This window comes from Electrophorus electricus, chromosome 7 (genome assembly GCF_041902795.1).
Source record: "Electrophorus electricus isolate QZ-2024a chromosome 7, ASM4190279v1, whole genome shotgun sequence".
NCBI classification, from domain to species: Eukaryota; Metazoa; Chordata; class Actinopteri; order Gymnotiformes; family Gymnotidae; genus Electrophorus; species Electrophorus electricus.
In genome coordinates, this window is record NC_137503.1 from 8,667,533 (window position 1) to 8,687,359 (window position 19,827).

At 37.9% G+C, this 19,827-nt stretch overlaps 2 protein-coding genes across 4 annotated transcripts; one reads left to right on the forward strand and one right to left on the reverse strand.

The window, feature by feature from the left end:
- Positions 1-243: 243 nt before the first annotated feature.
- On the reverse strand, positions 244-11,224 carry tspo (translocator protein). Of its 2 annotated transcripts, none has more exons than XM_081717571.1 (4): positions 11,110-11,224; positions 1,888-2,062; positions 811-949; positions 244-573 (listed from the first exon to the last, which is right to left on the reverse strand). In XM_081717571.1, exons 2-4 carry the CDS (start codon positions 2,058-2,060, stop codon positions 400-402), a joined length of 486 nt encoding a protein of 161 aa, XP_081573697.1. In that variant the 5' UTR covers positions 2,061-2,062; positions 11,110-11,224; the 3' UTR covers positions 244-399. The 2 variants fall into 2 exon arrangements, with proteins under 2 accessions (XP_081573697.1, XP_026863711.1); XM_027007910.3 differs by lacking the exon at positions 11,110-11,224 and adding an exon at positions 3,710-4,076.
- Positions 7,303-18,461, forward strand: frs3 (fibroblast growth factor receptor substrate 3). 2 transcript variants are annotated; one of them, XM_035524348.2, is made up of 8 exons: positions 7,303-7,526; positions 10,557-10,681; positions 10,870-10,958; positions 11,161-11,347; positions 12,058-12,219; positions 12,533-12,654; positions 12,938-13,843; positions 13,999-18,461. In XM_035524348.2, exons 3-8 carry the CDS (start codon positions 10,893-10,895, stop codon positions 14,440-14,442), a joined length of 1,887 nt encoding a protein of 628 aa, XP_035380241.1. In that variant the 5' UTR covers positions 7,303-7,526; positions 10,557-10,681; positions 10,870-10,892; the 3' UTR covers positions 14,443-18,461. The 2 variants fall into 2 exon arrangements, with proteins under 2 accessions (XP_035380241.1, XP_081573696.1); XM_081717570.1 differs by lacking the exons at positions 7,303-7,526; positions 10,557-10,681; positions 10,870-10,958; positions 11,161-11,347 and adding an exon at positions 11,391-11,515.
- Positions 18,462-19,827: the final 1,366 nt, after the last annotated feature.

Sequence of the window (19,827 nt, forward strand, 5' to 3'; positions counted from 1 at the left end):
CTACACATTACAGATGTTGCATGTCCAGTAATTAATAGTTTGTCTGACCTGAAAAATACAGCATGATGGTGTTTGTGTTTCTTATATACCAATGTGCAGAGTGATATGTTGCAGTCAAGGCATAATAGGTGAGAATGTAGAAGAAATCTGCCTTTTTTTTTTCTTTTTATTGTAAATACCCACATAAAATATTGTGTTGATATAATGAGCAATAATGCTTGTGAAATCTGAGGACAAAATTGCTACTTTTTACTTAAATATTTATTAGTAGACAATCTAATGCTGTATGAAAAACATGACAAATTACAGGTACACAAGGTTAAAGGTAGATTCCTTGTAAAGGCCATGTGAGTTATGTGCTGACTGTGTGCATGTGTGTGGGAGTGTGCAGATTGTCCTCTAGTCTTTTTTGGTCTCAGGGTTGTCCCTCCAGATGCAGTAGTTGAGGGTGGTAGCCAAGCAAAGCCAGCCCAGATATGGAACCATGAAGAGGGTAGCGGTGCGGCTCACTGGGTACCAAGACACCATAGTGGCTGCCACTGTACCAGTGAGCATGACAACCTCTATGAGTGCCTGCAGAGAGAATAGTTGAGAATCGTTAAGCAGATAAATAATTCATTTTTTGTCATCTTGAAAATTAGTGTTGCAATTTTTGCAATGCCATATAAGATTCCCCAAATAAAGTATGTAAAATGATTAACTCATAACAGTATAAATACTATGCTACCTTGATATTACTATTATATGACTGACCACATGTCAGTTGCATGAAGGCTCATCTTCATATAGCCAAGAAAAGCATAAGCTCACCAGCTTGATCTTGTGTGCCCCAAAAAAGATGGGGGTCCAGGCCCAGTTCAGTGCCAACTGCAAGCCATAGAGACCCAGTGGGACCACAGAATCTTTTGTGAAGCCTCCCAGTTCTTTCCACACCAAGTATGACCCATACCTAAAACAATGTTTTTAACAAGGGCATTATGGAAGAAGGACTGGAATACTGCAACAAGGTCATAAAATGACTTTGTCTAACTTCAGAAAACATTTTGCTAAATGTGTCATACAAAACGTATATTTTAGATTGGTAGTATTTATATTGCACTTTTCTCTTAAGTTCTTCCCTCACAAGATACATATCAGCCCTCCTGATAAAAGTTTAGACAATCTCTCCTTTAGACTATGACATTAATTTATGATACTTAAGATGTGATGTGGGTGTTTCAAAGCTATGGTTTATCATTAATTTAATATTAATGTCAAAGTAAGCAGCTATTTAAATAGATGCTTGTGTCAGTATTTACTGTTAAATCAATGTTACTGTGATGGACACCCCCTAATTTTACACAGAGCAGAAATCCCAAAGTATTGAAATTACTATAGAAGGGGAGACAAAATTTTGTTTTCCTTAATCAAATACAACCATGATGGATACTTAAACACAGCATAACATACAAAGAAGAAACTAGATAGATATACAGAGAAAAAAGAGTAGCAATGACTGGAACTGGACAATTACGCAAAGAAAATAGAAATTCTCCAAATATAAATAACATTATTTTATGTAGTGAGAATGATACAATGTATCAAAATAGGAGCTGCTAATTGGATAAATAATAAAGTAAATGTGTTGCATAAGACATTGGTTGTGTTTGATCTGCTTCATTTAACTGTCAAGTTGCATGGAAATGATACCGCATGCAACTCTCAAAAAGTTGCATTAAGGTTTCACCATGTAAAGTCAGCGTAACTAAATTCTCCAATGAGGTAATTACCATTACAGGAATTAACACTGTTCCATCCTATTTTTAAGTAAAATAAACTATTAAATTGTAAAACATGGAAGGCTGTAACCTGAGAATATATACATTATCATCTTAATCATATACTAACCCCATGCCAGTGTAGAGAGCTGTCCATACCACTGGAAAAGCAGCATTTGGTGGCCTCCATGATGGCTTGTTAAGTGTAGTATACCAGCTCTTCACCTGTCTTCTTGTGATGTAGCCTCCATAAAATCCACCAACATGTGGTAGGGCTGTCAGTCCCAACATTGGAATCCACATGTCTGCAACACAGAGACCCACAAATGTTTGTTTCTCTCAGAAATGCATTATTCTGTATGGGTGAGCCTGTGTTTTTGTTTGTTTTTTCTTTTTTTTTTAAATATCACAAATAAATACAAATGCATGAAGTTGTTTGTCAGATACTCGATCTTGCTTCTGGAGATCCGACACACTATATAATCTACTTTCTTAATACTCGATCAAGTTACTTGAGATCTTAAATAGAGAGTTTCTTTAATTTGACTAATTAAACAGCACAGTGACTCCCTTCCAAACTGAGAAGTGTGAATTATCTGCCCATGCATGCTTTATTGTGCAATACAATTTTATATTTTTATTTAATGTAAGTTCCTTCATCATCAGTAAACAAATCCTATCACCCGTACTTTAAAACTGATTGTAATTGACTAAAAATGTCCCCCCTCTATTACACAATGTAAGACCTATACTATTTTAGCATCCTTTTAATATAATACATTGCTAATTACTACAACTCTGTATAATAATACTATGATAAATACGAAAAATAAATTGAAAAAAAAGTGTTCTCAGTAACTCGTCCCCATCACCCTAATACTCAACAAAACCTATCCCTATTAGTTTACATGTTCCTAATACTGCTTGTGTGTTGGCAAAGTTGTCACATGTATGTCAATGACATTTTATACAAGGCCTTGCAAAAGTATTCACCTCCTTGGTCTTATTCCCGTTTGTTCATCACAATTTGGAATTAAAATGGATTTTAATTAGATATCATGTAATGAACATAAAATAGTCCAAATTATTGTAGTGGAATGAAAAAAACAAAAACAAAACAAAACAAAAAAACCTTATTTAAAATTATTGTAAAAGTTGTGAGTGCATATGTATTCACCCCCCAACCCCCTTGCTTTGAAACCCCTACATAAGATCTGGTCCAAACAATTCACTTCAGACGTCACCTAATTAGTTGATTAAGGTGAAACTTTGCACACAGGTTGACATGATCTGTCCTATGACTTTATTATAAATACATCTGTTCTGTAACACCACTAAGCAAGCAACATGAAGGCCAGGGAACAGGTCAGAGACAAAGTTGCGGAGAAGTACAGAGAAGCACTGGATTCTAAAAACACATAAGTCCAACGAAGGGTATTGCTACGCAGTATTTACTTTGGGAGTGTGAATACGTTCTGCACAGATGAGATTTTGTCTTGGGGAACTGATAATTCAATGGGAATAAGTTATACAATTGGTCATGATTCTTTTTAAGAGCGAATTGCCTTTGATCAACTCTCCTAGCCCAGCCCAATTGTTTATTTACCGCTTAAAATATGCGCAACGGTTTGTGATTAGCCTGAAGTCAAAAGTCACGTGGAGGGGCAAGCCCACACAGTAAATGTAGCAACGCAATACACTTCTGTAGATCAAACACTTATTTTCACGGGGTCAAACAAATACTTCGAGAAATGTTGCTAGCTGCAATTTCTTAGTTTAGTTCATCTCAAATTGGTCTAACCCGAGATGAGCCATAATCGTCTGACCCAAAGTTACATAACATTTGCGTTTGTTGTTACTCTACAGCTAGGTTTATCAAGAAAAATAGCCCGAAGAAACAGTCCAGTGAGTTAAATTCCTCAATGCTTTCGTGCTTGTATTTAACGTCTTACCTTCAATGACGATTCTGAACGTAGTGCAACGCGCAGCTAAAGTTTCGTGTGATCGTACCACTACAATGACGTCCTTTGATGTTAGATAACACTTCTGTAGGCGTGTTGGATTTTAAGAAATAAAACGCAGTCGACGTTGGAGTTTCATAACGAAGTGAACGACGGTGGATCTCGTGTGTTTCTTCGGACGCTTTAACTGTTAGGAATGCTCTTTACTACCCGTAATGTAGCAGATGCGTTTAAGTAGCCTACAGTTTATCCTCATACAACTGCTGATCGAAAAAGTATTGGTTAAATCCAAGTCATACTCTGTGAAAAGCATAGAGAAGCATAACCACAGTCGCAAGCCACTCAAACCAAAAGGCCGGGAGGTGGAGTCAGACATGACCGAACCCCTCCAACCTCGAGTTTAATTTATTTCAGATCTTTGCGTATCGTTTGATATCAAATTTGCGGTGGCCGCTTGTTCTCAACCTTCATTAACTATCTTCCTACTCTCACATTCAAAAGTAATTGTTTAGCATTATTTCCTGGCCATAGTTGTAAAAATGCAAACTAAAATGTCAAAATCATAGTTTAACGCCGCAGCAATTACTTAATTGTAATAAACAAAACGCGAAACAATTTCAAAATGCGTGCAAGGTAGATCTTTCCTACATCTAAACATAGTGTGGGTACCTTTTCATATGAGCAAATCGGTGCTGAACTGCGTAAAATCTGATGAAATAGGCCAACCTATCTTCGTTAGATAATGCTGCCTCCTTTTGTGTTTTAGACAAAAGTTCAGGTTCAGAAAGTAAAGGTCATCTCTCAGGCTTTTCCTTGCTTCTTACTAGATTGAATAGCAAACTGAAATACACAAATTCAATATACTCTACTATATCTATACTGTAATAGTTTAAGCCTGATTTTAATTAATAATCAAAAAGTTGAGGGCATGAACTACGTGTGCGGTCACATTAGGCCTATTTAGGAATACAACCACGTGTCAGTCCTCTGTTTAAGATGCTTAACTAGCAACATGCAAATGGTGGGTCATATGTTGTTGCAGACAAGGACATGGTTGTACATCAAAGCTCCTACAATCCATACTTGACAGTTGTGTATGTAATCTAAATGTATAAATATGTAGAATTTGATTTCATATGCAGTCAAGGCCTCAACACACTACAAACTGAGCTACTTGCTTGATCAACCAAAAATTTCCCGTTACAGCACAAAAGATTACCTTAATTATACATTTTTTGTTTATTTTAAAATTGCTTGGTTGAAAATAATCTAATGCTCACTTGCATTTTTACGTACTTCATACCTGTAGTGTTACTGGTTCATGTTGACTGATAATTTCAGGATGATCTCAGTCTGACATTTTAGGTACAAATGAGCTCATATACACATGAATTCTGTGGTCTATACTGCACTGAAAGGATGTTGCATCATTCCAGTTCTTTATCCTGCCTAAACATTTGCTCTATATTCAGAATTTTGATTTCATTAGAATGTATTTTGCATACATTTGGAATCTTTCTTGTGATTATTAATAGGAATGGGTGAGGTGTATTTAATCTATCAAATGTCAAGTTTTGAGAAATAAAAAATTAACTGTAGTTTTTCAGTTACTTGCATGCCATAGTTGCATCAAATTTGCAATTCTCAGAACACCAATTTTCTGAAACTGACACTTGTCTGTGGAGTTGATATGCACAGAGCAGTGAAAGAACACTAAAGCTGTTGCTGAAAACATTCACACATGGACCACCAAAACAGAAACTGCATAAAAATCCACAAAATTGAATTTCCTTAATATGTACTTAACTATTTCCAATAAAACAACTGTCATTAATAATTGCAGAGTCATTGCTAAAAATCACTGTCACTAAAATCTTAAAATTAATTTTCTTGAGCTATATATCCAAGTTGACTACTCTCCCACCGTTTAATATCAAACTACTTTCAAACTACTTCTAACATATCTGGCATACACTGATTACCCATTTCACCTGAAAGACCTACCATGCATCCATACTCTGTCAGTGTTTCTTGGTACACTTATATGTACAGTGGCAAAATGTGCCCCATGTGGTGTTATACAAATTTTCTCAGCTACTTCTACCCTGTACTTCACTAGTTGGTTATAGGACAACCAGACCACTGCTTACTGGATATTAAATGTCTGACAGTTCATTTTCAGTATCTCAGTGACACTGGTTTTTATAGCATTGCTGCAAGTTTTATATGAGACAAGGTCGCCTGCTGGGATTAGAGTTGTCTGGCTACGCAAACATAAAGCTGTCAGATGTCCTATGGTGAGAACCTGACCATTAATGAAGACTTAAGGTATGGCTAACACAAATTGTGCATAATCTGCAACTATGCATCTACAAGGTATTTCTAATAAATAAATGTTTAATAAATGTATAATAACACAGCCTGAAACACTGTCTTAATTTTAATACACCTTTACAAAAAATGAAATGTCATAGGCAGTGTGAATTTTGAATAATATTTGTATTATTATTGTAATAATAATAATTGATTAGGTTGATTGCATACTCTAAATTTTCCTATATGAATGTCACACACACACACTTATATGTATGTGTGTGCATGTGTGTATGTCCAGTGATGGTTGGTGCTCTGTCCTAGTCTTAACCTCGTCCCCTTCCCCTGCACCCAGGGGGCTGTGTGGTTTCTGATGGAAATAAATAAATTAATAAATAAATTAGAAAAGAAAGAAAGAGAAAAAAAAACCTTTGCCATATCTCTTTGAATTAGATTTTTTTCTCTGAAAGCCCACTGATTTCTATTAATTTTGCAGCAGCTTGTTCCCATTGTCATAGAAAGCTTCTTTTCCGATGTCTGTATGTATATCTGTAATCTTAATTGCCACATTTAATAAAGTTGCAGATTTTTTCTTTGTGATCCTGAATTCATTAAAACATTTAGAGGTTTGTTTCAAATAATGTAGGAAAAGTTCCTGTTATCTCAGTTAACCTTCCTGCTCTTGGATTAGACTATTCTTGTATGAACAACATTCTAGTTTATTTTGCAAATAATTCTAGTGATTAACCAAACACTTTAGGACCATCTAGTTCATTTTTATAAAAGTTAATGAGAGGTGATTTTGTCTGTGAATCTCTGAACAAATCTTCCTGAAATCATGATTCCAAATATTTATTTTTTCTGTGATGCCTTTGTTCATGATATCTACATATTCCAAACCAAAATGGATAAGGAACAAATCAGTCTGCATCACTCTAGAACTATCACATTATTTGGAAACTTATTTTCATTGTGATTTTGTTAGGTCCAGTATAGCTACTATGTTGATCCACTCTGTCAACGTTTATTCAGTAAAAAAAACACCTGTTTGGGGACATGCAGTGTTAGAAAAGTGTTTTATTTATTTATTTATTTGATTGGTCTATTTAGAGACACAGTAAGGTGGTTGCACACATCGAGAGCTGTTGCCAACACGTCATCGTCTGATGCTAAAACACATTCACACCTCATCTGGTCCTCCAGCGTTTTCTACCTTCTTGTCGCTCCACCAGCCCTCGTTGTCTGCCTGAACTCTCACCCTGGTGGTCGGGAAATGTCAAAGAGAGGCCCGTGCCGCAGCAAGGGGGCGTTAAGGGAAAAAAAATGCCTTTATTGTTTTCTTTCTATCCAGTTTAAAAATATGTATCACTGAAAGCATTATCCTAACCAGCGAAAACGAACAACGCCTGTCAGCTTTCTTCCTGCAACATCCGCTGTGGACTTCAGTTTGCATCCTTGATCGGTCTCGTTTCGTTTTGCAATCTTTGCCAAACATGTGAGTAGCAACCGCAGCTGAATTGTTCTGCAGCAACGCTAGCCTAAACATGCATTCATGCTCGCGGGACAGCGCGAACTCTATTGCATCTTTGCTTCCATTCATACCCTGTTAGTTTGTAGCCTGTCATTGCACTGGGTTTCTAACACGATTGTTAGTAACATCCAGCTGTAGTACGTTCGTGTAGTTACTACAACCTTTCCAGCAAGCCGCTTGTTTCGAGCTTTCTCTTTGAACGCCGCAAGTTATTTCATGATTGCTTGCACAATAGCGTTTTTGTAAATATTGTATTTAATCTCGTTTGTAGGGGTTGCTACATGATAGAACAAATATGGCTTCAAAATCTAACTGTTTTGACCAATTCCTGCTGTACAAAACGTTCGTGTTTGCCTTCATTAGATTTAAAAAACGACTTTGTCTTTGCTGCCACATAACCTGTACCAGACCCGGTAGTGAAGGTGCGAGACTACTAATTAATAACCCGTTTACTGCGTAACCTTGAGCTCCGGGGTCCGATTTTCCAGTTGCCAGTGGATCTGATCTCAATAGAAACAGGATAACCCGCTGCAGGTGTTAGTGAGCGCCTTCAGCTATACAAGGAACCAGTGGTAGATGAGTGTAGCATACATATGGCTTTTTCAAGCCATCGAGAATTCAGAAGTCAACATCGTTACTATGTTTGATGTTAACAAATTTTATGGTCGCATCGGACACTCAACCCCTCGTACACCCACCCCCACTCCCCGGATATTTCGCCCAAATTTCATCCAAACGCTGTGCAAGTGTGACTAAATCACACCAATGGAACTGGCGTGATTGCAGTCGATTGAAGCACATTCAGAGAGAACTGTATGCATGTTTTCTGGTCTGATCAGTGATCTTAGTCTAGGAGATATGTTTATAGGTTTTGAATATTTTCTTTAGATGATAAGAGGTAAAAGTACAATTGCAGGAATCAAAACAGTTAAAGACGTCACGTCCCTGGGTTATTATGAATCAGTACTTTAGCATGTTCATCGAACATGTTGAGCATTTTTTAAACGATTGTACGTATGTATTGTGCGTACAGTTGTGTGTGATTCTAAGCCTAACTTGTCTTGCCTGTTTATATGCTAAAGATTAGAGCTTTTTCAGTTGTAGTGGAAAGTGCAAAGAAGAACAATAAAATAGTCCCAGAATAGTTTAATCATAAGATTAAACTACATGCATTCTGTTCGTTATCAGGTTTTGTAGTAAGGTAGGAAAAATATTGTAGTGTTGGAGAATATTGCACTGCAGTGTTCTTGTTCTATGCCACCTGGATGCCAGTATGGGATTTTTGTTGTTGTTGTTGTTGTTGTTGTTGCTGTAAAACACTGTGAACTGCAAATATTTGAAGATAAAAACTTTTCTTTAATAATGGATACAATAATTAGAAATATGGCAATGGCATATAAATTCCCTAATATGCTTTAGTGTTACTGAACTTCTTAATCTCTGAATTAATATAATATATTTTTTTTTATACTTTAAAGCATTAAGATTTTGTGGTACATTCTAATGTCTCCCACTCTTGCCAGAATGTCCAAACCTAGTACAACAATTCATGAGGTTGCTGTGCCTTACTACAATACCTTTGCATTGATTATTCATTGTATTTTTTCCTTTTCACACCTTACTGTTCTTGTCATCTTTCTGCTGTTAAAGTTTAAAGCTGGAGATGCTTTGCCAGCTGTGTATGCTCCTTTTTCAACACTTACCCAAAACCCTTGGAACACATCTTTTTATTACCCCTGTAGATATCTTTTTTTTTTTTTTTTGCCTCAGAGGTAGATGTGCTGATTGTGGCATTAGAGTTTAAAACTATACAGGTCCTTTATTTCTTTATATCTTGCTTCTTAAGCAAAGATCTGCTATTTGTCTTTAATATATCATGTTGATTGTGTGAATATGTTGATCGTGGCCATAGACGCCTAAAGTTTGTGTGATGTATAGGTCTACACTACTTTTTTCTGTTTGTTTTCATATAATGGGGTCATATATGCAGGATGGGTGTAACCATGCCGGCACACAAATATTCTTATGTTAAGTTGCAAACACTACAGAATTTAAGGGGCATTGACCTAAATTTTAAAAATAGGTGCAGCTTGCTTATTTAAAGAAAACAGTGCATCAATATGTGCAGAGATCAGTATGAATGTTGTTTTGAGTGTATGATGGAAAGTGAAACCTACATATTTATGAATGGATCCAAAATATATATTTTTAGAACAGAAGAGACTTTTTGATGTCATTTACTTTTCTTATTTATCCTGCAAATACTTTTAATGGAAAATGTAATGGTAACTGTTAGAATTAGTTTTTAGGTTTTGTTGTGTTCTGGATTAAATACTAGTGGAAGAATCATTGTGACATCTTTAACCATTAGAAATAAGTGCAATGTTTCAACTCTCTTTTGTTTCCAATGAATAATATTGTATATAATGATTATGCATAGAGAGGGTCAATAATGTTCAATGTGTTTGTTTGTTTGTTTTTCACATTATAATTCTACCAGCATGTTGTATCAGTCACAGTTGACAAGCATATCATAAACAATGGTCTCCTCCTTACTACTCTTTCAAAGAGAAGGTCTCTTAACAGAATGCCTGAAGATCCATGTTTTCTCAATTATATGTGCTAAGCCCTCTCAGAAAAACTTTATTCTCAGTTTGTGCATTGCAGCAGTGATGAAGTTTCAGCTACAAGGAACTCATAGTCCTGGACTACCAATAGATTGTGATTCATAGATGTCCCAACAGCAGGATGTTGCTCTATGAGCTAAGCAATAGGTTATATTTATGCTTCACTAGCAGGGGCTTTAGCCTTTGAACCACTTGAGAGACAGAAATGTCATGTAAAGTAATTACACTTCACATCCAGTGGGAGCCTGAGGAGGCACTGCAGATTGACTTCAATTTCTGTATCTTAATCACAGCATATAATATTATGGATAACTCCTCTGGAAATAGGCCAGTGTGCTCACAGGAAATTCTTTTCTTTGCTTGTCAGGACATGTGAAACATTTCTGCACTGGGAGTTACTGCTCTTACCAGCACAAAATTCTCCTGCCATGATACCCAGCAAAGGATTCTGGGATTGACGTTAGCATCACTCCCACTGATGGCCTGGAACAGGTACATTTTTATACTCTGTTTATATATATATATATATATATATATATATATATATATATATATATATATATATATATATATATATATATATATATATATATATATATATAACTGTTCTCCCTGGATGTTCTTGTATAAGTTATTTGAACATTGTCTCATTGAACATTATCATCCTTTTTATGTTACAGGTTTCAGCTAACCTGTTGAAGCTATGGGGAGCTGTTGGAGCTGTCTGTACAGAGACTCCATCCAAGACACCCACCCCACCAAATTTAAGGTATACACTAAGAAACACAACATTTTTCTATATACAACCGAGGTACATCCAGAAAACACATCAAAATCTAAAATATAAATCAATTTAAAATAATTATCCTAAAAATAAATAAAGTTAAAATAATGACTCTTAAAAATAATGCTTATCTTACCATAGAGTTGGTAGTGTGTCAGTCTGTAAACAACCTTTTTGTTATCTGCAGGTAACAAACGTGGATGATGAAGGGAATGAGCTGGGATCGGGAACAATGGAGCTCACCCAAACAGAGCTCATTCTGCACACGCGCAAACGCGATGCCATCCGGTGGCCATACCTCTGCCTGCGCCGCTATGGATACGACTCCAACCTTTTCTCCTTCGAGAGTGGGCGGCGCTGCCAGACAGGGCAGGGTGAGTGCACTACTACCTAGATACCATCTTCCTGGGTCAACAACTCTCACTCACATACTGGATTGATATTTGAGTTTGTGGTCATCAGAGAATAAGCTTTGTGTTCAATAGGTGAATCACCTCTGATAATTCAAATGGTCTTGTGCTTTATTACTGTGCTTTATTACAGTAAGTATGTTTATTTTACCTTCTTTGACTAAATAGAATCCTGGGGAAGTGATGTATAACATATTTGAAAGCAGATTACATTTAGACATTTATTTTGTTTGATTGAATTGATTGTATTATTGATTATCCACTGGGCAGTTGCTTTTGATCTACAAAACCCTTCATGGTGGATTCATTTTTAATCATTTTTTATAGCTGATGACAATTGATTTATCTTCACATCAAAAGGCAGTAGTAAGTCTTAGTCTTCAACTATGAGAGGGAGAAAAGACTACTACATGATGGATAGTAGAATACTGCCTCCTAGTGGCAAAACTAGTTATAAACAATAACAAAATTAATGTTTTAAAAAATTGGTATTTAGAGGTGTAGAACACACTAAAAAGATATCCCTTTGTCTCTCCCTAGAAAATTAGTATTAGATGTTCAGGTGTTTAATTTGAACATGCATTTGGTTGCATGTGCTCACTTTTATTTCTTATGATCAGGTTGTGGATATACAATGAAAGCTTGAGTAAGTGTTATGTTCTATGCCCTTGCAGGTATCTTTGCATTTAAATGCTCTCGTGCAGAGGAGATCTTTAACCTCTTGCAAGAGCTGATGCAGTGCAATAGTATTAACGTGGTGGAGGAGCCCATGATCATGACCCGGCCCAGCCACACACCGGAGATGGACCTGCCTCGAACCCCGCAAACACCCAACAGTGAGAGACACACACACACTCGTAGAATATATGACAAATGGATATAAACAGTGACTGTAGAAATGAATATGTAAATAAACTGGTAGTGGTCCAGTATCTCCACACTACATTTTTGCTATATGGATTGCCATGTGAATTTAATGATTTGTTATACAGGTCTGATATAAATGATATAACGGCACTCTGTTTATCACTAAAGCTTTTAGGAATCCCTTAGAATAAACCAGGAGAAATGTAGATAGAACCAAGATAAGTGTATATTACCTACCTGTGAAAGGATGAAGTAACTTTGCTTTGTGTCTGTATTGTGTAGCTCCTGGGTTTCCAATGCAGGCTTTTCCTAATGGATACCCTGGGTACCCCATGAGTGCAGACTCATCACAGCCTTCCCTCTCTGAAGACCACAGGCATAGCCTCATGGGGATGGATGACCAGGCAGGCAAACGCTCACTCTCCAGTGTTTGCACACATGCACACAGCTTAAAAGCAATGTGGGGAAATGAAGGCTGATTAATTTGAGAATTAGGATTTCAATCAAGAATCACATTTAAGGACATTTAGCCAAAAGTAGGGTTCACCTTGTTCAGACAAGCCTATTTGGGCAAACTGTACCTTAATATTACACTCTCCATGTAATGTGCTATGAACTATGTAAGCATACACAGCTCTTGAATGCATGTGCACACTAACTTCATGCGCATTTCACCTGTGTCTGCAGACACATACCTATGTGAACACAGTGAGCATGGAGAGTGACATGTCCAACCGCCATTGTGTACACTCCTTGCCTGAAGTGCGACCCCCCACCTTTCCCGAGGCCTCCACCACTTCGGCCATCCGTGGAGGTCAGGTCCCTGGACACTGCTGCCCCATGGATGACCCTCACAAAGACCCTCAGGTCTTCCTCCAGCCTGGAGCTCAGGAGGTGAAGTTTATGCTAGGTCCCACCCCAGCGCAGCGCCACCTGCTGGAACGAGACCGAGACCGCCACATGCCACGGCCGCTTCGTGCTCCCGATGGCAGCTCTGAGACTGAGGGTGAGGACGCTCCTCCTGTTCACATGTGCAACACTCACTCCTACCACCATTACCACCATCACCTGCACCGACACCCCAGCATGGAGCCCTGTCCGGGCAGCCAGCTTACATATGAGAACATTAACGGGCTCCGGGGTGGCCGCAGACAGAGGCTGAGCCCCAGCAGCGTGTCACAGTCACAGTCTGTAGCCTCGAGCAGCAGCAGCAGCACGACTGGTGAGAGCCACCCGCACTCACACCCACACTCGCTGCCGCTGGCACATACTCATGCCATGCCACTGCCACCCCAGACTTATGGATGTGAGCGGGGGCTTGGCACCAGCGGGCATCGCCGCTCTGCGTTGCTCAACTACGAGAACCTCCCTTCACTGCCACCTGTCTGGGAGTACCGTGCCCTTCAGCGTGAGGAAGAGGAGGAGCAGGATGAAGATGAGGAAGATGATGAGTATGAGGAAGAAGAAGAGGAGGACTTTGATGAGTATGAATATTCTGAGGGGCCTGGAACCCCAAATGGATATCACCAGGAAGGCGGTGGAACTGGTGGGATTCATCGTGATGCTCTACAGAACTATGTCAACACGGAGCAGGTGGGAAAACTCATACAAAGACATGTATCTATTCCTGCCATAGATCTAGCCACTAGACCCCTACAGTCCTCTGTTGTCTGCATACATGCATATCTGCATGTCTGCACACACACACACACACATCCCTTTAACCATGTCTTGTTTCCCTCATACAGATACAGCCTCCAACACATATTCGTCATGCTTGTCCTCCCCACCCTCATCCTCCTGAGAGGGGGGGCCGAGTTTTCAGCTTTGATTTCCGCCGGCAGCGGGCAGGACGTGGCGTGATTGGAAGTGCCGCCTATGAGCAGCATGGCCGTCATCCACCCCCTCCCCCCTCTCGACAGCTCAACTACATCCAGGTGGAACTGGAGGCTGGGGCTTCCAGTTGCCCAGGACATGGAGGAGGGGGTGGAGCTCAAGTGCCCCAGAGACCACCCCCTCTTAAGCGCGGCATGGCTACTACTGCGGCAACCCCTGTGTCCCGTCGTGGAGAGTGCTATGCTGTGATCGACTTACAGAAGACAGCAGCCATGTCCAACCTACAGAAAGCTCTGCCTCGCGATGATGGCACCTCCCGAAAAACTCGCCACAACAGTACTGACCTGCCTCTGTGAGAGGTGACTAGAGGAACAAGCGGAGAGAAAAGAGTCTAATTATGGGTAAGAGCAGAAAGGTGTGAGGATGGCGCTCTGGTGGAATTATTAACCTTCTCAGCATTATGTTAGATTCTCTGTCCCCACACTCATATTTTTAACAGTCTTTACACTCAAACCAAGTATTGTTGATATAGTCAGGTGAAAGTAAGTATATTTGGCTAAATTTATATGAGTGAATGCAATTTTTAAAGAAGGTCCATAATTGTTTTTGGTACCAGAGATGACCTGGTTATATTTTGGTATGTGTTTTGGTACAAATTGTTATGAAACCACCCCCTAATAACCAGAGGCTTACAACTGTTGCAATGTTAAAGATTTACACGATAAAATAAGGTATTTTAAAGTAACAACCTCATAAAACCTCACCTAGCTGTAGTCCCAAGCTGCTCTGTAATGGGCTAGCTGTATTTTTTCAACTAGAGAAAATCAATACAAGCTCTAGTCAGAGTGCTATGTGTCTAAAAGCTTGTTCATACACAGTAATTTTGCTCATGACCTATCTAAAGATCACATTGTATATTTTGATCTTTATCTTTATAACAAGTTTTTTGTTTTTTTTTTGCCTAGAGGACAAAATCCTATAAATTTGATTATGGAAGTCTATACTTTCATTTCATTTAGAAAAGGTCTTTCAATAAGTTGTCTCTTAGAGTAAGATAGAGGCAAGAAAAGTTTAAATAAGACTGGAAGACTGACTGTTCCCACTCCCCCAAGGAATCAATTATCTGTCAGTGATTTATGTTGAAGTATTAATGAAGTGCAAATTCATTAAGAGTGTGTATTTATGTAAATCTATGTTTTTGAAAAATTGTGTGAACATCATAGACATAGACATGCAGAGAGAAAGACATTCATTATTTTTTTATATCTGAAGAAAAATATCATTCCATAAGCCTTAAGTAGGCAGATTATATTTATTTAATTTATGATTATTTATGTATTTATTGATTTGTTCAATTTTGGTATTTAAAACATTATATTTGAGGTATTGCAGGCAAATAGGGAAACCACAGAATCCAGCTTGCAATTTTTAGTCTCTTAAGAATTGCAATTAAATGCTAAATAATTATATTACAGTGACATATTGTGCCAAACAGCTGAGTATACTGAATCATTGCCATTGGTGAATGTGGGATTTGAGGGCTAACTAAAACAACAACTGAAAATAAAATGCAGCTGTACTCTACAACTATATAAAGATTATTATAAGCTATCCAGGGATATAACCTTGATGATTTCAACTTTCAACATGTTTACCTATTCCTCAAGAAATCCCATTTATACATCCCAACGAGGGATGGTTCAGGACTTTTGATTTTACTGCATATTTATTGATTGACTTAGAAGTTCCAAAATCAGTCACAGAATTCCAGTCAACAGCCATGTTTTCTGTTCCACCTATACTAAGAGATAATCTGTATGTGTTAACCTGAAGATATATTTGCATTATATTGTGATAAAGACTAATATGGATGCTGGTTAGAATTCTGTAACTGACAGTTACTCAAGTTTTTAAAAAGGGGGGGGGGGGGGGTATCTCCAAAGTGAAAAATGTTGTTAATGGAAGGTTTTCTGCACAGAGAGTGCAGAATATTAGTCCATAACTAGAGTTAATCTAGTGTATTAGAGTTAAGAATAGGGTGTTTAGAAAAAGACTCAAAATCTTTGCTTGTCTTAAGCAAGTCATTGGTTTCCTTTTTTATAACCTATTATGGACTTTCCACAATTCTTTCAAAATTTCAAACTCATATAACTCATAATCTTTATTATTTTGACATTTTAAGTTTATGATTGCAGATACAGTCCCAATAGTGCATACTCACCTACAGAATTGCTGAGGTTTGGAAAATAGGTGGAAAGTAATAATATTTTGCTAGTAAGGTGAGCAGGGAAGAAGGACTGGGTTTTCACACTGGAAGGGGCAGCCATACTGGACTGAATGAAAGGCCATACTTTTGATTTGACTTGTAAAAAAGTACTGTTATTAAATCATTTCTGTAGGACCATCATAAGAAAAAAGGTTTGGGTCTTCATGTTCTTTTGGGTTTTGTTAGGCATTTGAGAGCCTATGTTTTCACTGTCACAAGGAATGTCAATTTTTAAAGAAGACAAGAATGTTTTGAAAGGTCAAGGTTATAAAGAAATGTAAGTTGAATAGAGGTCTACATTTATTAATTACATATACCTGATATACATGCCCACTACTTAGTTATTAGATAACTGTTTCTATTTAGTAGGATCTAGCATCTCACTGCAGTAAAGCTGTAAGAGGGTTAAACCAAACAAAATTAACCTGTAACACATACACTCATACAAGTACATTACAGTTTTTGTAATGAACTCTTAAGAATGCGATGATAAACTATTTGGACACTTTTCAACACTTTTGAGAGAATCAATCTAGTTTTAACATCTATATTTTTGGTAATATGAAAAACATTTTGCAATAACAGCTATTGGAGTCATATCAACGTTTGTCTAAGTTGAAAGATGATCTGTGGTAAGAATCACAGACTTGATCACCTTTCAAAGAGGTCTTGATCAGCACAGGTTGCTGTCTTTCTCAGGCCTTGTCTTGATACATGTGTGTTGTGGATACTTAAATCAGGCTGGGGTAGGGAAATCGTACTTGTGTTAACTGTGAGAAGTGGGATCATAGATAACCTAATTGTGCCATAGGTGATTTTTGCCAAACAATCATTGAACAGAAATGTATTGTTATTGGATTGCAGGAAAGCTAAGGTACAGTAGAACATATCTTAGAATCCTGTTTTCATTATTTGTGTGAGGCCTCTTTGTATCGTGAAACTTTTTTTTTTCAGGGTTTTCCATGGTTATCATGACTTTTATTCCATTATCAGGGTAAATCTGAAGTAGCTCTTCGCTGTGAATCTCATGTCTTGGGTTATACTTTGGACCAAGACTAGTTGCACTGAAAATACAAATAGGACAGCAATGTTCCTACACTATTGTTAATCCCACTGTAAACGTATAAATTTCAAAATTTACAAAGAGATATTCAAGACTCACTTAGCATTTACAAGTAATTAGTGGCTTATCTGCAATCTTTGTTTAGACTTTACTGAATTTCATAGTTTTCATCAAAACAACTATGTACCTCTCTTTTGATGCAATGTCATACTTGGTATCTGCATTCATGAAATGCATCCATTAAGGGAAAGTTCTGTTTTCATCCCAACCTGAGATGAAGTTTCAACCGAAGAGGGTCTCAAAGGAAACCTAACTGAACACTGAATGAGTTGTTGGCAGTTGGGTTTCATATATTGTCTTAAGGCTTAGACAGCGCTCATTGACTGTGATCTACTGTACATTAATGTGACTGTGTGCCAAACGTGTCTGAGTAAGAAAGAATGAGAGCAGTTCATGCATGGACTCTTTTCTAGAGCCTGCTGTTCTGGATTCTCTATGAACAGTCTTACTCTCTGTATGATTGTAACACAGAGACAGGCGTGTAAACTGCCTACATCAGGCCATTTACACTTGATGTTTCTATCTCTCGCTGATGAAAAAATGTGTTACTGTTTTGTCTTGGAATTTCAAATTTTTTCCAGTTGGTTTCTTTGTATACAGTATTTACATTTTCTTGTAAGTATGTATCTTTGTGTGTGTACATAACATATATATGGGTATGCAGTGGCAGTCAGCTTCTCCTGTGTTCGTTGATGCAACACAATACTTTTGCCACAGCAGTCAAATTGTAGGATAAACAGTCCGTGCATTGAAATTCATTTCATTAGATGGACAATGCATTGTCATCTCTACAAAGAGATGAGAACTCCAGTAGTGTATTGTAGTTGCAGTTCTAACCCTTCCCTCCTCCTTACAATGCAAAAGCAGGCATGCCCCACACTGAATGTTATTTTCAGTCATATAAACCTTTGAAGAGAAAGGCTTGTACAATAACATTGAATGTGATTAAATGTAATGTCAATATTAAAAATTGAACTGTCAAGAAATATTTGTACTCACATGTAATTTTAAATGTCACACTGGGAATGTGCTAAAATGTAACATATCTTGGATCAGAAGACTGGAACATAGAGCCTAGTGTATGCAGCCTCTGTGTCCTGTTTCATTTGAGAGTTATTCCTTTGGCGCTAATATTCTGATATCATCTATATTAAGCCCTGGGCATACTTGAAAATTGTGTGATGCCATTAATGGACAAGATGCAATTATACATGCTTGTATTTTAGAGCTTGTGCACTCTATGAAAGTAAGGCCTAGTTGTAATTGTAATGTCTTATTAGTTCTCTCTTTTTTAATCTTTTGATCTGTGGCAGGATGCCTTGACTGGTCAGGAAATACTGTACAAATTTTTGAGGTTCTGTAACATTTTAAGGGTCTATGGTGTGACTATCTTGGCTATGATATCTGTTATTACTAATTTTCATAAGATGCAAGAGTGGGGGGGGGGAAGAATGGTGGAGAGGTTTTTTGGTATGGGGTAGACTTCAGGTAAAAAGACAAAACATTTTAATCTTCAACAGTCTGTAGTTATAGGAAATCCCTGTTACAGTAAATTGAATATAATTTTGATTCTTCACTGCAATATTAGCAAAATCCAGCAAAATATTAAATTCCTCAATCATGCATCCTCCATTGCTGCAGTTCACTTCAGAATCTGGAGTGCTCCACCAGAAGAATACTTACTGTTATATTTGTTTGTCCTCTGTAATGATAGTAGTGCATTCGTAAACCTATGTTTTGTTTTGAAGGCATATGGTTTGTTTTGTAGGCAAATGTTTCTTAAACCACCAAGAGGATTTTGCCTTTCTGCAACACTAGAACTCAGATATCGTTTTAAGGATCTTTGGCATTGAATAGGTGATGACAGAATCGCTGTATAAACTTTAACATAGTTTTTAAAAACTATGAATGCTTGGATATATTTCATATTGTGACGGCGGCGGGTTGATGGAAGCAAGAGGCGGGTCAGCGGAAAGGTAATCTTTATTCTCCATCGGAAATGCATGATGGGAACACCGGGATCTCAAATACAAAGAGTAGAGGAGCTAGTGCTCCTCTAGATGAACATTTATGCATGGTTTGTCTTGACGTAATAGGACCGCTAATGTGCAGCTCTGTCTCCTCAGATCTGAGGGTAGAAATAAAGCAGGGAGTGAATGGGAAATAGGTGAAAGCAATTAGTAATCAGGGGATTGTGAACGGGGCAGGTGCAATGAGTAGTCCCTAGCAGGGGTGGGTGTGTCTCTCTTGCTAACTGGCTGACCAACCGTGACAGAGCCCCCCCCCCCGAAGACCCCGCCAACCTCTTGGTGCATGGCTGGCCTCACCACCGTGGCGCCGGCTTCAGAGGAT